The sequence below is a fragment of the Chrysemys picta genome, chromosome 1 (genome assembly GCF_011386835.1).
Source record: "Chrysemys picta bellii isolate R12L10 chromosome 1, ASM1138683v2, whole genome shotgun sequence".
Lineage (NCBI taxonomy): Eukaryota > Metazoa > Chordata > Testudines > Emydidae > Chrysemys > Chrysemys picta.
Window position 1 is genome coordinate 292,013,398 of NC_088791.1, and position 21,926 is coordinate 292,035,323.

Here is a 21,926-nt window from a genome sequence, read left to right on the forward strand (position 1 = left end):
CCAAAGAGGACTTTCATCTGTATTACTATGAATTCATACCTTTTAACCTATGTGCTGAGGCCCTGCAAACACTGCATTTCCATGCCAAATGCTTGCTCTAGAAATGGATTGGACAAAAGATCGAGGTGCAGAATTGCTCTTTGGCTGAATATATTCAGAACATTTAGGTTATGCAAACCATGAGAAACATGGATGAACAATCACTTCTAGATAAAACTACACTGTACTATAAATAGAAATGTAGATTGCTCATTTACATAGTAGATTCCATTAAAACAACTACACTAAAGAATGTTAGTGATGCAAAATGAAGCATTCAAAATTCAGGAAATAACAATTTCATATGTACCTCAAAGTTCAAGTGGAAGGAAGCAGAACACATTTAAAATCTGGCCTCATTCCATACATGCCCTTAAAGATCATATGGAATGAGACAGGTTTTTTAAAATCAATATAATACAATATTTCATACCTTTTGGTTACACACACATGCAGTACCAATGAAAAGTTGGGAGACTGTTATTTAAGGAAACCTTTATCATTGTGAAAAATGACAATTCATAAGCAAAGTATGCTTTTAAAATTATACTTTGCACTTGCTGAAGTAGGCTGTCAGGTACTGTAGTGTGGAGGCCATACAATCTATCTAAGGTACTCATATGGCCTCACAATTTTTAAGATATTTATCATCCAACACCCCTATGAGGCAAGAAACTGCATTTTACATGCTGGGACCTGAGGCAGAGACAGACTTAAGTGATTTGCCCAAGATCACAGAGGCAGTCTGGTGGAGCAGGAACTTGGAGCCCAGGTCCTTCTACCACTGGACTGTCTTTCCTCTCTATATAAGACCCTAGAGAGAGAAAAATGAAGAATAGAAAGGAGAGATGAAAAGGGAGAAGGAAGGAAGCAGGGAAGATGAGGAGAGAAAGGGTGAGACAGGGAAGAGAGAAAACGGGGAGAGGAGAAACAGGAGAAGTGGAAAGTACCTTGAATATCAATTGCTAACACCATTTTTTTCCTGAGTACCAGCTAATGGATAAATACAACTTTTCAGTAGAGGAGTACACCATACACAGCTGCTGAAGAGTTCTGCATATTGGAGCAAAAATTACTTTCACAACATTAAGTAATCCAACAGGTAATAAGAAAACAGTGCACCGAAAACCCACCCATGTGTCACAAAAAAAGTAAGAAAAGCCAGTATCTATTCTAACTAAGAGAGCTTAATGAATTGTATTTGTTATTTTTATAAGATGAGGCTGTTTTACTGATGGAAATCGGATACCTGGGAATAGGGATGTATTTAAGTTTCTTTGAGTTAAGGTCGGTTACTTCCAGATACCCAGCTGTTTGTGGAGGAGTGATATCTGCAGATAAATAAATTTGTTAAAGAAAATTACTTTAGCTGTATTATTAATAAAATATTACACTTATATTTATCAGATTAAATTTAAACATACATTATATAGGACATATCAGAAAATGATAAACTTTCAAATTAAATGTAGGTCTATACATTGCAATTATTGAATTTTATTACTGAACTAATAGTCAGCAATTAGGATGCTAGAATAATAAAAGAGCAATGTTGTATAGTGCAGTGGATGTCAAAACAAATAAAGTCCTGGTCACAAAAATGCCCATCAGGCATTATTGCAACCTCTACCTCATTTCTTTTACCTGTCATTGAAGATAATGCATATTGTTCATCCCACTGACAGTACATTTGGGCAGCATTCCAAAACACAGTGCTTTTAAAAATCTTGAAAATTGCAAGGACATATTAACTGTGAGCTAATTTTTTTTAATTAAACCTGCTGCCTATTAATTTAATCCGGTAACTCCTGGTTTTGTATTGCATGAAGGGGTAAATAACACATCTCTATTCATTTTGTCCACACCACTGATGATTTTATAGGCCTCTATCATATCCCCTCACCCAGTAGTCTCTTTTCTAAGCTGAACAGCCCTAATTTTTTTAAGTCTCTCCTCCTATTCAGATCATTTATGAATATGTTGAACAATACTGGTCCCAGTACAGATCCTTGGGGAACCCTGTTGTGAAAACTGACCATTTATTCCTACCCTTTGTTTCCTTCTTTTAACCAGCTACTGATCCAGGAGAAGACCTTCCCTTTTATCCCATGACTCCTTACTTTGCTTAAGAGCCTTTTGTGGGGGACCTTGTCAAAGGCTTTCTGAAAATCCAAGTATACTATATCCTGGATCACCCTTGTCCACATATTTATTGACCCCAGCAAGGATTTCTAATAGATTGGTGAGGCATGATTTCCCTTTACAAAAGCCAGGCTGACTTCTTCCCAGCATATTGTGTTCATCTCTGTGTCTGATAATTTTATTCTTTACAATAGTTTCAACCAATCTGCCTGGGTCTGAAGTTAGGCTTACCAACTCATAATTACCAGGATCGCCTCTAGAGGTTTTTAAAAATCGGCGTCAATTAGCTATCTACCAATCACCTGGTATGCAATAAGTTATATACCACAGTTAGTAGTTCTGTAATTTCATATTTGAGTTCCTTCAGAACTCCTGGGGGAATACCATCTGTTCCTTATAACTTATTAATGTTTAGCTTGTTCCAAATCTTCCACTACTGACACCTCAATTTGGGACAGTTCTTCAGATATGTCAACTAAAAATATGGCTCTGGTGTGGTAATCTCCCTCACATCCTCTGCATTAAAGACCGATGGCTCCTTTAGCATCTCAAATTGTTCAGTCACTCTATGGATTGTTTGGCAGGCTTCCTGTTTCTGATGTACTTAGTTTTTTGCTTGTTACATTTTGTGTCTTTTGTTAGTTGCTCTTCAAATTCGTTTTTGGCCTGCCTAATTATACGTGTACACTTGACTTGCCAAAGTTCTGTTTCTTTCTATTTTCCTCAATACATTTGACTTTCAATTTTTAAAAGATGTCTTTTTGTTTCTAACCACTCTGTTTAGACATGCTGGTAGTTTTTGGCCCTGTTTTTGTTTTATTTGAAACATATAGTTTGAGCTTCTGTTACTGTGTTTTAAAAAAGTTTCCTTGCAGCTTGCAGGCATTTCATTCTGCTAGCATCCTCATTTTTCTGCAGTTCTCCTGTTTGAAGTGAAATGCTACTGTGGTGTGTTTCTTTGGTATTCTCGTTCCCCATGCCCCCGGGATGTTACATTTAATTACATTTTGGTTGCTATTATCGAGTGGTTCAGCTATAGACCAGATCTTGCCTACACTTAGGACTATATCAAGAACTGCTTGTCTGCTTGTGGGTTCCAGGACTAGCGGCTCCAAGAAGCAGAAATTTTATCTCTGCATTCCGTCCGGAAGTAACATGTTCCCAGGCAATATGGGAATAGTTGAAATCTCCCCTTATTATTGGGTTTTTGTATCCTCTCTAATCTCCCAGGGCATTCCACAATCATGTCACCATCCTGGTAAGGTGGTCAGTAGCATATTCCTACTGCTATACTCTTATTATTGAAACATGGAATTTCTATCCATAGGGAGTCTATGTAAATAAGATTTTTACTATATTTGACTCTATGCTTTATTTCACATATAGTGCCATGCCCCCACCACTCTGACCTACTTTGTCATTGCTATATATTTTGTACCCTGGTATTTCCACATCCCATTGATCATCATCATTCCAAAAACTTTCTGTGATGCCTATTATATCAATATCCTAATTTAATACCAGGCCCTCATCTGCACCCATATTTGTATTTAGACTTGTATTTCTATACAAGCATTTATAAAATTTGTCAATATTTAGTTGTCTGCCTTCATGTGATGTAGTAGAAGTAAGCAGTTATTTTAAATCCATACCCAATAAATGATGAATGCACAAGTGCATGTTTGCCCTCAAGTAGCCCTAATTTACACATCCTTGCTTTCAGACTTAATAAATATATTACTTAAATATGACATGATGCTTTACCTATGTTTATATTTTGAGGGTACAGATCTATTTGGTATTCTTTGGAGAGTAAATTATTTGCTTTTTTTTTTTTTAAATATATATAGCTACTATCCAAGTTACCAGTTCCAATAAAATAGAGAACGACTTCTTTGTTTGCCGCTGCTGGAACAATCTTGACAAAATGTATTGCACTGTGTTAGAATCTGGCTGAAGTATTTTACATTCTTAATAGAAATGAAAGGCTGTGTGCCAAAACTGACCAGTTACTGGGGAGGATGAGAAAAGTAGGGCTACACACCAAATTCAAGTTATTCCAATTTGGCTTGATACTTAGAGCAAATGTTTTTTGGTTTTTATTATAATAAATTGCAACAGGTGCTGCATCAGCATTCGCTCATGCATAAAGCCAACCTTACAGTGATTTTTAATGATTGTTTTATATGCAACTTTCTTCTGTTTCACATGACAACTCAGTTTCGCAGAATAAATGGTGTGAATAAGCAACCTTCTGCTACTCATACAAGTTCAAGAAGGTAAGAGGCATGTATTTTATCCCTGAAATCAAAGTAGATTTCACACATCAGAATGAGTGAGTCAGCCACAATAAAAGCATTTTAATCATTTGAGTGGTTTAAAAATAAAATACACTTAAATAATAACTTAAAATAAAACACTAATCAATTTAAAAAGAAGTAGATTACATTAAAGCAATCTGTTTTTATTAGGGGAATTATATATAAATAGTGCCATCATTCATCCACAAAATATAATAAATAGTCAAATGTGATTTTCCTGGGAAGCAGATAAGGAAATACAATAATATCCCATTTGGCAGATGAGGAAACTGAGGCAGATACGTTAAATGATTTCCCAAGGCAACATGTAAATCAATGGAAGAAAAGCAGTTAAGAATCAGGAATTGCACATACTCAGTATAATAAAAATCTTTTGTTCTATTATGCCACCTTCTATCCACGGAGGCGAAGGCACTTTACAAACATTTGTGGATTAAGCCTTACAATGCCCCGATGATGTACTGGCACAGAGAAATGAAGTGATTTGCCAAAGGCTACACAAGGAATCTGTAGCAGATTTACCTGTGCCTGAAACTCACGAACATCTCTTCTACCTTAGAATATGCACATGCACAGATGGCCACAGAGTCAAGTTAATCAAGGCACAATTAAGATTAATTCCATTAGGATTAACTCCACTATGATACCTGTTCTGTGGGCAGACAGATGACTTAATTCCCTAATCTTGCAATTTAGAATCTTTAATGTGCACTAAATTCATTCTAGAATTGGTAAAATGTGTGCAACGCCCCTCTTTCTCCCCAAATCCAGTTAGGATTTTAAATGTTTGCTTTCTGATTCTTTAAAGCACATTATAAACATACGGCATGAGTACTTAAAACAAAGCCTTCATCTACAGTTGATATAGTTGAAATAATGTAATCTCTTACCTTTTGGATAAAGTTCTTTCAAAGGGATGTCTCCAGGTGCTAAAATTCTAACTATTTGATTAGTAGCTAATAAAGTCACACAATTAAATTGTTTTGCAACTCCGGTTTTACTGCGCCTCCCATAGTAAAATGGATCAGAGGGAGAAGCATGTCGGCTGCCCAGCGAGGAGCCTCTCTTCCAGCTGTACACCTCATTGGGAGACTGAGAGAGAGAGAAAAGGTAACTTGAGGACTTCAGAGAGCAAAGACTTGTATAAAGCACCCTTTAAACAAATGGTCTGGATAAGCTACCATTTCAAATCAAATGTAACCATTTTGAACAATTCTCAGTTCATGCCACGAGAGGTAGAAGAGCTGGCTGTGTCTGTCTTTGAGGGAGCTTCTACTAACATAAGAACTGCCATTTGGGTCAGACCAAGGCTCATCTTGTCCTGTCAGCATTCCCCAAACCCTTAGTTTAAAATCTCCTCTGCAACCTTTTTAATTGTACATGCCAGCAGTCTGCTTCCATTTTGGTTTAGGTGGAGCCCATCCCTTCTGTATAGGCTACTCTTTCCCCAAAAGGTACCCCCAGTTTCTAATAAACCTAAATTCCTCCTCTCTACACCATCGTCTCATCCACACATTTAGATTTTGCAGTCCTGCCTGTCTTCCTGTCCCTGCGCAGGGAACTGGAAGCATTTCAGAGAATACTACTGTGGAGATTGTGGACTTTAATCTCTTATCTAGCAACCTAAGTTTAGCCTCCAGGACCTCTCTACTGCCTTTTCCTATGTCACTGGTACCTACATGTACCAGAACCACTGGCTCCTCCCAGCTCTACCTATAAGGCTATCTTGATGTCTCGTAAGATCTGCTACCTTCACACCCAGTAGGCAATTCACCATGCAGTTCTCTAGGTCACCACAAACCTAACTATCTATTTTTCTAATAATCCAATCACCCACCATTATTATCTGTTTCTTCCTAATACCTGGGGTCCCTATCCCCAGAGGGATATTCTCAGTACAAGAGGATATCATGACATCATCTGGAAGGCGGGTCCCAACTATGAGATCTTTTCCCTCTACTCCAGCTTGATGCTCTCCTGCCCTGAGACTTGCACTCTCCTCAACAGCACAAGGGCTGTTGGACAGGAAGTGAGACCACTCTACTATGTCCCTAACAGTCTCTTCTATGTACCTCTCTATCTTCCTATGCTCCTCCAGTTCAGCCACTCTGGCCTCAAGAGCCTGTACTCTGTCTCTGGGGGCTGTGAGTTGCTTGCACTGCACGCATACATATGCCATGACAAGCAAGAGGCCAAAAGCACACAAGTCTTGTTTAGAGAGGTCAGGCTGCTGTGGGCATCAGAGCTGACTCTCTAAAGCCTTTTCAATAAAAGCACTTCCATTCTTAAGATGATGCCACAAAAGATTTTTATGCCCTGAGGCCATTCAACTAGGAGGAGAAAACATTTCAACAATTTGATCTGTAACCAATCTATATAAAGGGATTTATTTACAAACTGTTTCCCCAACCATGTGATACTGGCAACAGCCATTAGGTCTGCATTATGTATAAAACTATTTAATGTCCATTTCTCAACATTCAAGAACATTGTTAAAACAAATGTATAATATACACATGGAAAAAAAACATAGTCTAATTATATAGTATTCTAAATATAAATCAAATCAAACTGAAATGCTACCCTGTAAAAGTATAGGGGGAGGTTTACCTGCTATTTTCCTAATCTATTTTGGATTTCAGAATACTAACTAGCTTTTTTCTAATGCCAGCTAATGGTTACATTCTCTTATTTACCCTGACATATTATATGACCAGAAAAACATTAGACCAACGGTCCTTATAGTCATGTATCCTGTCTCTGATCTTGGCAAGTATGAATTACTTCATAAAATGTACTAAAACCCCATACTGGAAAGCTATTCAATAATATTGACTAACATTTCTTTCTAACCCAAGGGAGGTATTGGTTGGCTTATACTAGGCTCAGGCCTAGCTAGTGTAACTGTGGCTGATATTGTAATTATTCTTAGAAATGTCTAAATCAGGGGTCGGCAACGTTCGGCATGCGGCTTGCCAGAGTAAGCACCCTAGCGGGCCGGGCCAGTTTATTTACCTGCTGACATGGCAGGTTCGGCTGATCGCGGCCCCTACTGGCCGCGGTTTGCCGTCCCGGGCCAATGGGGGCGGCGGGAAGCAGCGCGGGCCGAGGGATGTGCTGGCCACGGCTTCCCGCCGCCCCCATTGGCCCGGGACGGCAAACTGCGGCCAGTAGGGGCCGCGATCGGCTGAACCTGCCGTGTCAGCAGGTAAATAAACTGGCCCGGCCCGCTAGGGTGCTTACCCTGGCGAGCCGCGTGCCGAACGTTGCCGACCCCTGGTCTAAATCCTTGTTTCAATTTTAGTAAGCTCTGTAACTCCAAGTGCTATAGCAGTGAGTTCAATGGATCAACGTTGTTATGTGCTATGTCAAAAAGTATTTCTTATCAGTTGTAAATCTGAAGATTTAATTCCAGCAGGTGTCCCCTTGTCCTTTTATTATTAGATAGTAAATAGAATTATCCTAAAAACCCTCTTAATACCAAATATACCCCTATCATGTCCCTCTTGTTCATCTTCATTCTGTGCAACATCTCTAATCGATATACTCTCCCCTCATATGCCTCTAATCATTTTCATTTCCCTTTCTGGATCTTTTCTATTTCTGCTATAAGATTTCTCAAACAGGGTGAGCAAAACCAAACACAGTATTCATGATCAGGCACACCATCAATTCAGCCAACGGCATGATAGTATTTTTCTGTAGTACTCTCTAGACTTTTTTTTTTTTTAAACTACAGCTTGGCATCTCATTTGCTGTATTGATTGCTGCTGCATACTGAGCAGATGTTCACACTGAATTGTCTGCAATTATGTCATTTTCTTGAGTAGTTACATTCAATTTAAAACGTTTCTATGTGTATGAGGAGTAAGATTGTTCTTCCATGCGTAGTGTATGAAACTTATCTCCACTGTATTTCATCTGCCTTGTGTCACCCAATTTCCTATCACTGTCAAGTCCTTCTGAAATCTCTCTACACTTGACTACACTAATAAACATTGCATACTCTGCAAATTGTATTACCTCATTATTCACTACCTCTTGCAAATAATTAGGTTAATGGCTATTTAGATTAACTGGTTATGAAATAAATGTAATGATCATTACTTTACAATTTAATAATACTGGTTTTACCATAAGTTCTGGGAAGCCAACAACAATAGTAGCATAATTATGCACATCCGAGAGAATCCTGTTGGGAGAGCTGATCTTTTGTTCCACAGCTACGCTTAGGTTCTCTGAAGATAGCTGGTCACTTGAAACTGTGTGCGGCACACACAAATCAGATGCTAAAGTGGGGAATCAAATGATATGCATTAAATCCAGATAAGCAAGAGGAACCAATTATCTTTACAAGCACTGAGCACTAATTACTATTATTCTTTTTATCATAATTCAACAGAAATAAAATGAAGAAAAGAAGTCAAGATCTGTTTATGCTATATTGTACTACATCCAAAAAAAATGACGTTAAATTAACATTATTTAGGTTGCAAAGTCAAGCACTCAAAATTCACACTTAATTCTGCCAACTTGTGTCCTCGTATGCATTGAACGAGACAACAGTGAAATGTATATGCCCATGGAAGCAAAATTAAAGTTGCACGGAATATGCCATATCCTAATTTTCAACCTAAATAACTTTCTTTTAACATAGGATTTTTGTATATAATTTCCTAGATTTTTATGAGTTTTTTTCTTTTAAGGAAAAAATATAATCAAATTCTATTATGTACAACTGTAACAATTCCCCCACCCAATAATGAATCATCAGCATGGTTTCAACTGGGAACCTTTCACACTGCAGCAGAGACTGATGCTACTAGGACTACAGAAATCACCATGTTAGCTGGCAGCAACAGAAGGCTTTTTTCTGATGTGGGGGGAGGGTTGCCGTTTGCAGGTGCTGGGTCTGGAGACTGGTCGGGGGATGACCAGCCTAACGAGGATCTCTCTCGCCCCCACTCCCAGCCCTGGGAAAACTCTGGCCCCAAGTATTTGCTGCTCTTCTCTGTACTTCTTCCAGTTCTACTATAACTTTTTTGAGATGGGGCAACCAGAACTGCACACAAGTATTCAAGGTGTGGGCATACGATGGATTTATATAGTGGCATTATGATATTTTCGGTCTTATTATCTCTCTCTTTCCTAATGGTTCCTAACATTCTGTCAGGTTTTTGACTGCTGCTGCAGACTGAGCAGATGTTTTCAGAGAACTATCCATAATAACTCCAAGGTCTCTTTCTTAAGTAGTCACAGACAATTTAGACTACATCATTTTATATGTATAGTTGGGATTATATTTTCCAATTACTTTGCATTTATCAACATTAAATTTCATCTGCCATTTTATTGCCCATTCACCCAGTTTTGTGAGATCTTTGTAATTCTTCCCAGTCAGCTTTGGACTTAACTATCTTGAGTAATTCTGTATCCTCTGCAAACTTTGCCACCTCACTATTCACCCCCTTTTTCAGATGATTTATGAATATATTGAACAGCACTGGGCCCAGTTCAGATCCATGGGGGACCTTGCTATTTACGTTTCTCTCCACTGACCATTCATTCCTATCCTTTGTTTCCTATTTTTCAACCAGTTACTAATCCATGAGAGGACCCTTCCCTCTTATCCCATGACTCCTTACTTTGCTTAGGAGCCTTTGGTGAGGGACTTTGTCAAAGGTCTTCTGAAAGTCCAAGGATACTAGATCCACAGGATCACCTTGTTCACATAATTGTTGACCCTCCTCCCCATTAAAGAATTCTAATGGATTAGTGAGGCATGATTTCCTTTTACAAAAACCGTGTTGATTCTTCCCGAACATATCTTGTTCATCTCTGTGTCTGATAATTCCGTCCTTTATTATAGTTTCAACCAATCTGCCTGGTAGTTGAAGTTAGGCTTACCAGTCTGTAATTGCCAGGATCTCCTCTGGAGCCTTTTTTAATAATTGGCGTTACATTAGCTATCCACCAATCATCTGGTACGGAGGCTGATTTAAGTGGTAGGTTACATACCAGAATTAGTAGTTCTGCAATTTCATATTTGAGTTCCTTCATAACTCTTGGGTGAATAACATCTGGTCCTTATGCTTTATTACTGTTTAATTTATCAATTTGTTCCAAACCTGCCTCTACTGACAATGTTCAATAATTGTGGCATGCTGGCAACATTTTTCTGAGGAATACAAGTGAGAGAAGGAAAACGGCACGTTTTAACTCAATATCTGTCAAATCTGAATGGAATTTCATGGAATATAGAAAAGGAACTTCAGAAGCCTAAAGGGTTCTTCCTCCTGAATGTCAAAGTCTGCTACAAACAATGGAGGTGTGAGAGCTCCTCAAACGAAAGGTTGCAAGAATCATTTGTAATGGAAAGTGATAGGCAGTCTAAATAAAGGGGTTGCTACCAGCGCCCCGTATAATAGATGTGAGTGTGTCTGTACAGTTCTCAAAATTTCTGAGGCATTTTATTCAAACAATTCCAAGCCCATGTACAGAACTTTGCCATCTTTTTTGAAACAATGGTATGAATCACACACTACAGGAAAAGAATCAGACATGAAATTACTCAAACATCTAAAGTACCAGAATGTTGTTTGTACAGGCACAAACACAGAGTTGATAAAAAAAGAATGACACAGGTTTACACTGAGTACCTGTTGTTAAACCAAACCCCTTGTCAACTGGGTCTTCATTCAATGCATGCAGCTGGCAAACTCCACTCTCTTCAGATACCATATGCGCTGGCTTAGTTAAAAGAAATTTCCTGTAAATAATGCAGACTTATTAAAAAATGGTGTAACAAGAATATTTATTTGTTAAATAGTAAAAATATTCTATACTTATATAACAAGGATCTCAACATGTTTTACTTAAAATTAATTTAGCCTCAACACATCTATGAGGTAGGTAAGCATTTATTCTCTCTAGTTTATAGGTCGAGAAAGTAAACCATAGAGAGGCAGATTTGCTTACGGTAACTATTTATACACTTTTATTTATTGTGAGGTTAAACAGGAACTGGAAAATGGAGCACTGTTTGTTCCATTAAACTATGAATCAAAGTAACTAGGAGAGTAAACTAATGAGCCAGATTTTCAGTTAGTCACACTAATATTGGCAAGGACCTAATTTATACAGGCATAAATACCAGCTGTGTAAAATGTGGTATGAATATGGACATAGCCAAATTTGGTCTAGATTTTCAGTGGTGCAAATTTACATAAGCTCATCTTGCACATTCACCACTCTGGATTCACAAGTGCAATTTGGGTATCGGGAAATCTGCACCTCTAAGAAATCCGACCGTAAGCACCTAACCATAGACACAAACAAAACCAGTAAATTTGTGTGTGCACATCAGGCATTTGTGCAGGTAGGTTAGATGCACACAAATACTGGTATGCAGCTGCAAATATTGCCAAATATCTCCATTTGTTCTATGTTTGTATAGCTCTTAGCACAGGGGATCCATGACTTGGGCTCCTAGACACTACCAAACAAATAATGAATTTGGTTAACTTACTGATTTGTTTTGCTTTCCACCAAGAGCCAACGGTCTTCAGCCACTAGGAAAACGGATCTGAGATTGATAGGTAGTGAGATAGTATGAGTTCGACCCTCCAGTACATCCAGCACAATAAGTTGGTTTCTGTGAAATGTAAACCAAGAAAACAATTATGAGGCAGAGAACGTATATGACAAATCTATTTTTTTTTAAACAAAAGCAATGTAATTTATAGTTAACTCTCACCCTTCTTCTTTGTAGAACACCAGCCAGTTTTTATGTGAAAACTCTCTGCACATTTTGTGACTGATCTAAAAAAATACATTACACATCAATTCCAATTTGTCAGGTCAGTCCCCAATAGTTTACCTGACTCCTTATATTTATAGTTATGCTTTTTTCTGGTTAGAAAAGTCATAAACTAAAATATTTGGCCAAGGTGATCAAAAAAGTGTGTCTAAAGTTAGGTTTCTAAACCCGCATTTAGGCACGTAAATAGGTGGCCTGATTTTCAAGAGTGCTGAGAATCAAGCAGCAACCACTGAATCATACCAAATTTGCTAGTTTTTCTTTAATTAAGTAATTCACTATGATAACCGCATCTCAAAGCACCTTTCCACCTACTCCAAATTCATAAATTGCATCATAGTATAATGAATTACAGATCACGCTGCTCTGGGCTCAACAGAACCACAACAACTTGTAACAAAATGTTCTGTAACTCTTAGCAAAATATCTGAAAGGGTTTCATTGTAAAAATTACATATCCCTAGACAGCATCCCTTATTTATTGCCCTTCTATTCTGTAATGATGATATATTCTGCTGGTACAAAACTGAGAATTCAATATATATAGCTTCCTTTCTATCTTTTATGGAACAAACCGTTAATTGTGTACTGCTATATATATATATATATATATATAGCAGTACACAATTAACGGTTTGTTCCATAAAAGATAGAAAGGAAGCTATCCTGCTATCATGTCTGTAATACTGAGCTCTGATAGGTCTGGTATAGTCTAGCCAGGAAGTTGCTGTTCCTCACCGGCTCCTCCTTGTTGCCCCACCAGGATGCTCTCTTTGGAACTTCTTGGGTATCTGGTGAGAGTAAAAGTCTATGAATGGCACCAGTTTTCGTATCCAGCAACAAGACAACATTACTCTGTAAACAGAAAAGAGAGCATTACGCCCAGTCTTCTTAAAGCTCACAGCACCAGGTCTACATGAAGTGTCTTTGTTCTTTGCAATTGAAGCTACTTAATGTCACAAGGAAATTTAATTTTGAAAGTATGAATTGGATTTTACTTTGCTGGAAAATTGCAGACTGGATCCTCTAGTCTAGCAAAGCTGATCTCAGTGCAGAACTGATGAAGTAAGGCAAAGGTACAACTTAACTGACAATGATTGGTCCAGATCAGTGGTTCCGAAACTTTAACAACCTGTGAACCCCTTTCACTAAAATGTCAAGTCTGACGAACCCCTCCTAAAAATGAATATTTCCAAGGATTTTCTCTTTTACCTGAGTATAAATTATAAAAGCAGTGATCTTGGAAATATAAAATTTGTTTTTATGACATGTTTATTCACACTATTATTATTTATCATTACAGTATTTTTATTACATTATGAAAACGGCAACACTCTTCTAAGATCTCACTTTCGTAGCTTGTATCATTTTGACTAAGCCTGTTTCATCAAGGAGTATCAGATGTGAAACAGCATGAAGGTATTTGAGTAAGCTTCTTAAAGTTCCTCCTACACAAGCATTCAGGTCTTGAGTAGTCCAGGCAAACAACACACGTTACAAAGCTTAAACATGTTCTTCATAATAATTTTAAAAACAGTGCTAGGTGTCTATTTAATTTAAAAAAGAGCAAAAAATATCCACCTCCCTTTCCATTTCTTATAAAGAGTCTTGAATATTTAAATCTCCTCAGTGTGACATATATGCTTGCTTTGATCTGCATAGGTCTTGGAAGTCCAAGGGACAGCTCTGTCCGCCATTAGGGAATTTTTTCCCGAGAACCCCCTGTAACATTTCGCGAACCCCAAGCGTTGGGATCCACTGGTCCAGATGAATGGTGCTATTTTAAAATTCTGTAATGTTTTATTCATGCTGAAAAAAATCAAATTTGTTTGTTTGTAGAGTTTACATCAATATTTAGAGGGAATTGTGTAAGTCTAATGTTAATTTACAGTGGTCTAATATGATTTATGCAGTTAAGGCTTAAATCACCTGTGGCAGCCATTTGCATTCAACTACACAGGAAAGTCTTACCAGCTTTGCTTCTTCCATCTTACTAAAAGATTTGCCGCAACTCTTGAGTGTTTCCTTAACATTATGCTAGAACAACAGAACCCCCCACCCCCGAATATTTAAATCATATGGAATTTGAAAAACTATTATATGGAAAAAGGTTAAGCTATAATTTGATATTATTGTGTGGCTCTTGTAGCATCGCTTTAAATATTTCTTTTTAAAACATTCTAAAGTTGTTCCTAAGGCATTAAACTTTTAAGGACTCAGGAAAATAATCACACACAGCCAACCTTAACTGCTCTAAATTAAATTTTAAAAGCTACAAAAGAATAAGCTAATTAAGTCTTGTATTTCATTACTTCATTAATGTCTTGGCTCTAAATCTTTGTCATTCAGTGAAACGCTACGTTCTTCAAGGGTTTTTTTTAAGGACATATTAAAAGTCAACTGTATGCGTGTCTAACATCTGAAGTAATACACAGTGAATGATAAAGGACTAAAAAGGTGAAGTCCACAAGACTGTCCTAAATAAAATATGTACTAACTCAATCTGAGTCACAGTTTTTGCGGGTAACCTTCAGATTTTCTCTAGGGCTGTTATTTTAGAGGAATGAACTTTTCATTTTGAATGAGAGCTTATTGTAGCTAAATATGGTAAAACATTTAAAATATTATCATGACATTTGTAGCATTTGGAAAACTTCAGCTGCAGCTCAACTCTTCTAATAAAAGAAGAATTCGTTAAATGCTCACGTATTCCAACCCAAATTATAGAAATGTGGCCCAGGAGAGGGTTTGTTTTGGATTTTGGTTTTCTGCCATATTGTATTTATATACTTCTGCATCAGCATAGCTGAACTGAAGAAATGCATTAGCCTTCCAAGACACAAAAAAACCCCATAAGAATCAGTTATGTTCTTCTACTTAGTATTAAGTTTATACGTGCAGTTGGCAGTATAAAAAGCCTCTCTACTCCACCCCTTTTGATGTTAATGGTTTCCTTCTGTGCTAAGTGACCGATGGCATATTCTGTCTGTTTAATAATAGAATTTTGCGTCACTTGTGAACACATCCAACTGCAGTTCTGGCAACCCTTCAAGTGGGATGGGAAAAGATGCTGATGTGCAGTTCCGTTATGTTTGTTCTCGACTGGGAGAAAAGTAACCTTTGGGTGACCTCATGACCCTGATGTCTGGAATTCCAAACTTTGGACAGATGTAATAACCAGCCTCATGAGTGGCGTTCTTTTATTTTTAGTGTCTGAACAGTTTTCCTTTCCTTACTGCTGCTTTTATATGAGTTAGGATTTTCCTCTTAAAAGTCCTTATATCAAACAGGGCTGTGATTTCACTGCTGAGTGGAGAAGTTGTGCTCAATGCTCTTGTAGGCATAGTGGGGAGCAGGGGGGAGCGGCCACAGATAAAAGTAATAATTTAAATATTTAACCCTCACTTACTTCCTCCTTTTTAACCATCTTTCTTGCCCACAACAAAATTTCCTGTCCCTTGGTCCTTAACTCCATTCCCAGTTTCTCCCTTATATGCCTCCTCCCAGACACAACCATGCTCACACATGCAGTTTCTTCCTCTCTTGTCTTATATGCCCCACCTCCTGGAAACACATATATGCAACAAATTCAAATATTCCTCCCCTTTCAGTTATAGATGAGACTTTCTTCCTGGCTCTTGGACCTTGCAAAGTAAATCTCTCCCTACAGTGTATGCTCCCAATGCCTCCCTTACACAGGCAGCTTCTCCTAGCACTGCTACCTGCAGATCTCAGGTGACACTGACACATTTAGCAACCTTGTCATTGTATATCCATAAAACAGAGGTAGAGAAAGTAAGTGCAAGAAGTCTGTGTAGTGGATTTGAAGTTCCTGGGTTCCAACTCTGCTGAACTCCGAGCTGGGAAAAAAATAGTATATGAACATGTAACAATCACAATGCATACACAAAGGAGGCAGAAGCAAGGTTTGCTGTAGCAAACTGAAAACTGTTTTTTCCCCAAATTGTGGATGTTTATACTTGTAAACGTAGGGTTTGTCTACACTGTGCGGCAATGCACTCTACAGGAACTTTTAGTTCCTACCAGCAGGGTCTGCATGGACCAATCAATGTACAATCCTTTTGTGTGCTTTAGGAATCATACCCCCGTAGAGTGCATTACCTCACCATGTAGACAAGTCCTTAATGGGCTTTTATATAACACTTATTGTTTGTAAAATATAGTGTGAGAACCTTGGAATATTTCTAGCTGTTAAAATGCTTTTATATTGCAAAATGTTATACTTAACAGTAAATTACTATGCTGGGTTAATATCAGTTTTACTGCTGTATTTCTACAGTTTACATTTCAGTTAATTGGAGCTGTCCCTTTAAGAACAATATGGGATGGAAGTACAGAACAATGTGTGGGAGATTTTGTCTCTGTGTCAACAGAGCAGAAGTCCTCCCCTTGCGTAAGATCCAAAAAGGTCAGAACTTGATTTAATCTGTGTATCTTTCAAAAAAACAAATCTCATTCATGAAGGTGTAGCATCAGATCTTACTGGGGGACCAGATGCCTCAGAGCATTGCTTATGGGCTGCAAACCCTCCAGTCTGTAGGTCACCAATTTTAATCCAGACCAGATTACTATGGATTAAAAACTGTTCCCATCTAATGGATGTTTGGTGGTCCCCCATTATGTGATGAGTTTGGTGGGCTTCAGTTTCAGCTCCAATGTCACAAACTCACACTATACTCTGCACTAGTTGGCAGACTCAGCAGAGGGGTCAAAAACGTCATGGGCCACGGAGACTAAACTTCCCCTGCTACTCATAGAGCAAGTTTCTTCCACAGCATCCTCCAGATAAAGATCAAAGCATGCTGGCAGGGCACGGTGTGTGGACAGCCTGTCCTGCTGATAACAGGAACTTCATTTACTAGGACTATCAAATCAATACTTTTACCAGCACTAAATTCACACAATTTTTTCTAAAACGAAGTTTATTGTTACAGATACATTGGTTCTAAATATGCAAATTATCTAATTAAATAATTTGCATGTGGTTTGCTTCACACACTAAACTCCACAAAACTTACCCACTATCTACCTGTTACCATTTAGACTGGCCAACAGCATCGGGTGCATACAGAGGGGAAACACTTGGTCTGTGAGGGGGAGGGTACCCTGCAGTTCAGTGTGGTGGCAAGGAACACCGCCACCACGCTTTTCCCTGAAGAGCTGAAAGCCCCTGCTGAGCACTCTGAACTCCTTCCCCCACATGAGAGCCATTATGGATCTACCACCAAGATTCAGGTGGTAAAGGGGAAGCCCTCCTAAGTTACCAACTGAAGCGTTTGACATAGAAGGGATAAAACAAAGGGCCACGCTCAGCACTGAGGTCTTCAAGCCATTCAGTAGAATGTGAGTCTCCCATGCAAACATGGGGGTGTCTTAAAAGTTGGTAATCCCCACAAATATGCAATTAAGTTAAAGCCCCAATAAAGTACACTTTAGTAAAATTTTATTAAAGGGAGGAGGAAGAAATTAAGGACTTTTATTTTAGTGCAATGCTCTTGATTCAATCCAGATGGACATTATATGAGAAAAAATAAATAGCAGCAGTTCGTCTGCACAGCCATGGCTATAGTTGTCTCATCCTTTCCACTATAATTATCTATTTAAGTGTGTTTTGTAATTGAGTCATAAATGTTCATCTAAAAAAATGTTTTATTAGAGCAGCTATTTGGAAAGTCACTACTCTGTGATACTAAGTACTGGGATATTTTTAAAACAAAAATAACAAAAGGGGAAGCAGAGATTTTATTTTATTTTTAAAGTGATTTTTGTTTCCTTCAAGATTTTAGCACTTTTTGACCCTTTTTTCAAATACTCGTAACTGGAGGTCTGGCTTACATAATGATACTTTATTATAGCATCTTCAGTCTCCAAACCACTTTACCAGCAGTAGCTAATCCTCACAGTGTCCCTGTAAGGTAGGTACTGTATGTTATTACTCTCCCTATGCAGACACAACGAAGATGCAAAAAAGAAACGTTAAGTGACTTGCCATAGGCCACAGAGAGTCAGTGGCAGAGCTCAGATTAGCACTCAGAAATCCTGTGCTTGGTTCACTATTTGTTTTTGCTTCCATGGTGCTTATCACCTCACAAATATCAATACATTTGGCCTTATTTAGGTAAGTAATAGCATCATTCCCATTTTACAGATGCACAGACTTGCCCAGGTCCACCCAGTAAATCTGTTGCAGAGCTAGATATAAAACCTAGATCTCCTGATTTTTAGTCCATTTTTTTAACCTCACGGTCATCCTTGTCCACTAGATTACATCTGCCCTCTGAAAGTTTGAATGCTTAACTAAACTTTACTTGAACTATACAACATTTTTGATTCTACAAATTAAGGCTGAACTGGTTTGCCAGCAATACTGTCAAGCCTTCTGGCCTATGGTTACAACTGGAAATATTTCAAGATCAGATGGATTCTCAAAGTTCTGTATTTTTACACTTCTCAGCAAAGACCAGACGTGCAGAGATTCAAAACATGAAGAAAAATAAAAAAAAAAGAGAAAAAAACCCTCTCTCTTACTTTTTATTTTTTGAAGCCTTAAGGAAGGATTATTTCATTTCAAGTTAAAATTCTGGATAAAAGTACAAGCTGTGTTACCTGACTTGTCCAATTTGCCCACCTCTAGCCTTCAAAAACCCGGGAAAAATAAAAAGAACTCCAAATGCCGGATATGAAACTAAACAGACTAAATGAGCTGTGAACTAAGGGAGAGCCCAGATCAAAGCTTCAGATCACACAGCAGCGGCCATCAGGGCTACGCCAGGGTCCAGCCCACCAGATAAATGCCTGGTTCCTTGGTATCTCATTTTGGGCCTTGCACTGAGCAAATTATTAATCTGGCCTTCAACTGGTGAAAAATTAAATAGAATGATAGGCAACAATCCACAGTGATTAATAATATGCTACATGAGTGGACCATATTCCTTAATTTTTCCACATAAAGTGCAAGAAACTGATTGTTATAGAAAGGTCACGTCATTTTTGAAGTGATCCTAAACATATGCAGGCTCTGTAAATCTAAACTGTCAGTTTAATGAAGTATATTTTAAGAATCAATGAAGATCTATTTTAATATTAAGTTTGTATATGAAATCCTAAGATAATGCAAAACATATTGTTAGTATATTATTTTCCAGCATGATAATTAGGTTTATTTTTAGAATGCCTTTGCCCAACTGTGGCACTTGCTGAGAAAGACAAGACCTAAGTTGCCAATATTCAAACTTATGGTCAGAGAAAGAAAAGAAGGTTACAGCTGAACAAAACTCAACAGCAATGGTGCATTGAACCACAGTAGCCAACCTATAGTACAGTCTTTATATCAGATTTTAATTCAGACTTTTATTGAAAAATGTATCCTAGAAGGACAGACATTATCACAGTGTAAAACCAATCACTGAGTTAACTGCCTAAAGTTTCACAGAAGCCTTTGATAAAATATTCCCTCTCCTCCCCAAAGAGATTCAATGCTACTGCAGTTTTGTTAAAAATAATACCAACAAGACAATTATTTTCATTTTAGGAATTTCAGAAGTTTAAAAATATAATAGGAGTGTACTGCTTGGATCTGCCTTCAGAAATGTCTAGTATTCTAAACGTTCTCAGGCACTCAAAGCAGAGGATCGAGTGCCATCTGTTTTACAATTTCCTGTACTGACTTTAGTCATAGAGGGCAAAGCCTTGTTTTGAACTGAACAAACTTGTTATGAGCTTCCTAAAATAGCTCAAATAGTACGTTTACAACCGATCAAGACAACTCTATTGGCAACAGTGAAGGAAGTTAGCTTTTGGATGAAAATTGGGAAAATGCATTTCTAGGGGCCCAATTTAACACGGATATAGGCAAATGCAATTCTGCTGAGATCAGTAACAGGTTGCCCTGAACATATGCACTGAATTTAGTCATAAGTCTGAGACCAGTAAAGCATACCTATATTTAGGCTATGACAATATGCATGGCTTCCTGGGATGCTAAATGTGTATGAGATATTTGACACCTCATCAGCTGTGTTGTTAATGGAAATTTCTCATTCCCCCTACTAAATACAGGAAAGGTTCTTCTGAGCTAGCTAATAGACACTGGAAAATGGGGAAAGTAACCAAGAACCAGTAAGGGGGGGGGGAGGGGGGGAAACCAAGAAAAGGAAGAGGGAAGCTGGTGACCAACAATAATGATAATTGTTAATGCTATGTCTCATATCACTTAGGAATGTAAACAGGATGTAAGACTGGAAGGGATCCCCTGAGCCACACATTCTAATCCCTTGCTATCACAGGCAACACCATCATATAACCCCATTCATAAATTTATCAAGCACCATCTTAAAATGAGTTGTTTGCCTTGACTACTGCTATCGGAAGGCTGTTCCAGAACCTAACTCCTCAAACCTTCTAATTTCCAGCCTAAATGTTTTCATGGCCATTTTTGTTTGTTCCAACATTGCTATTTGGCTTAAATAATTTTCTTCCTTCCTGGTGTCTATCCCCCTCAGGCATTAATGGGACATGATCATATTTATTAGGCTACTATTATAATTCATATTAATACTTATTCTTTTTTTACTCATGTCAGCATCTTGGTGGCTGCTCCCCCATCCGCTGTAAAAAAGTGTTAAATTGAAAATATTCTAATCAATTTCTAATAGCAGTTCCAAATAAGACTATTGAAGTGATGGGCCCAAATCAAACAGATCTGACACTGAGAAAGTTAGAATCCAAATCCAAACTTTGCAACTCTAATCCATCTCTACAATGCGGTTTACACCACCATCTTGTTTTACCCATCCACCCTACTCTCAGTTTTGTGTTCCCACAAAACTCATGCTATGGAAAGGGAAACATCATGATACTTAATTAAAAAAAAAGAAAGGTGGCATGAACAATTGTGATTCAGAAGGCATTTATTTTTTATTAAAAGTTCAAAAACTAGAACAGGGATGAGCAGGGCTTGGATTTGAATACACAGCTAAAATAGGGGAACTGAGACTTAATAAATTTCCTCCGCTAATTTGAGACTTCCAAACTCAAATCATAATCTCCTTTTTCTCCCTCCAATAGTTCTCAGTGTACGTTTACCACTAACAGGATAAACAGGCAAATCTCAGCATTAATAATGCAAAGGTACATAAAAACATACAGTAAATCAGCCTAAACACCGCAAGAAAAAGTAGAGCTGAGGGACCCTCTCTAAAGGTTTATTGTGCAATTAGACTAAGTATCCAGAAGTATGCATATTTATCCCAAAGTATCTCACAACCTAGAGAGATTGAGGAACCACAGGGATCCTACTCTTGTTGGACTACTTTCCTCACAATGAAACATGAAACAGGAGGATATCTATTTATTTATTTTACCTGCTCTTCGTGAAGAATCACTTGCCCTTTGAGTGGATTTCCTAGAGGTGCCACAGTCACAAAGGGTTGCCATATGCTGCCAGCCGTTCTTGGGAAGATGTCATAACAATCCACAAAGTATCCATTTTTACTAGATACATTCATGAAATATAAGGAAACTGGATTGCATGTAGCCACATAGAGCATATTTTCAGTCTCATCTTCTGAAATAAGAAAATAAGG

The 21,926-nt window shown here is 37.9% G+C and overlaps 1 protein-coding gene across 3 annotated transcripts in view; it reads right to left on the reverse strand.

The window, feature by feature from the left end:
• The window catches only part of VWA8 (von Willebrand factor A domain containing 8), a 300,653-nt gene that overhangs the window by 65,654 nt on the left and 213,073 nt on the right, over positions 1-21,926 (reverse strand). For 2 of the 3 annotated variants that reach the window (XM_065581171.1, XM_005301483.4), the window contains exons 29-36: positions 21,705-21,907; positions 13,060-13,176; positions 12,259-12,323; positions 12,031-12,156; positions 11,162-11,271; positions 8,637-8,791; positions 5,393-5,594; positions 1,289-1,370 (exon numbers count right to left, since the gene is read on the reverse strand). In XM_065581171.1, coding sequence (XP_065437243.1) covers positions 1,289-1,370; positions 5,393-5,594; positions 8,637-8,791; positions 11,162-11,271; positions 12,031-12,156; positions 12,259-12,323; positions 13,060-13,176; positions 21,705-21,907 — 1,060 coding nt within the window. The remainder of the gene's footprint in view (positions 1-1,288; positions 1,371-5,392; positions 5,595-8,636; positions 8,792-11,161; positions 11,272-12,030; positions 12,157-12,258; positions 12,324-13,059; positions 13,177-21,704; positions 21,908-21,926) is intronic. The other variant, XM_065581170.1, reaches the window with a different exon arrangement.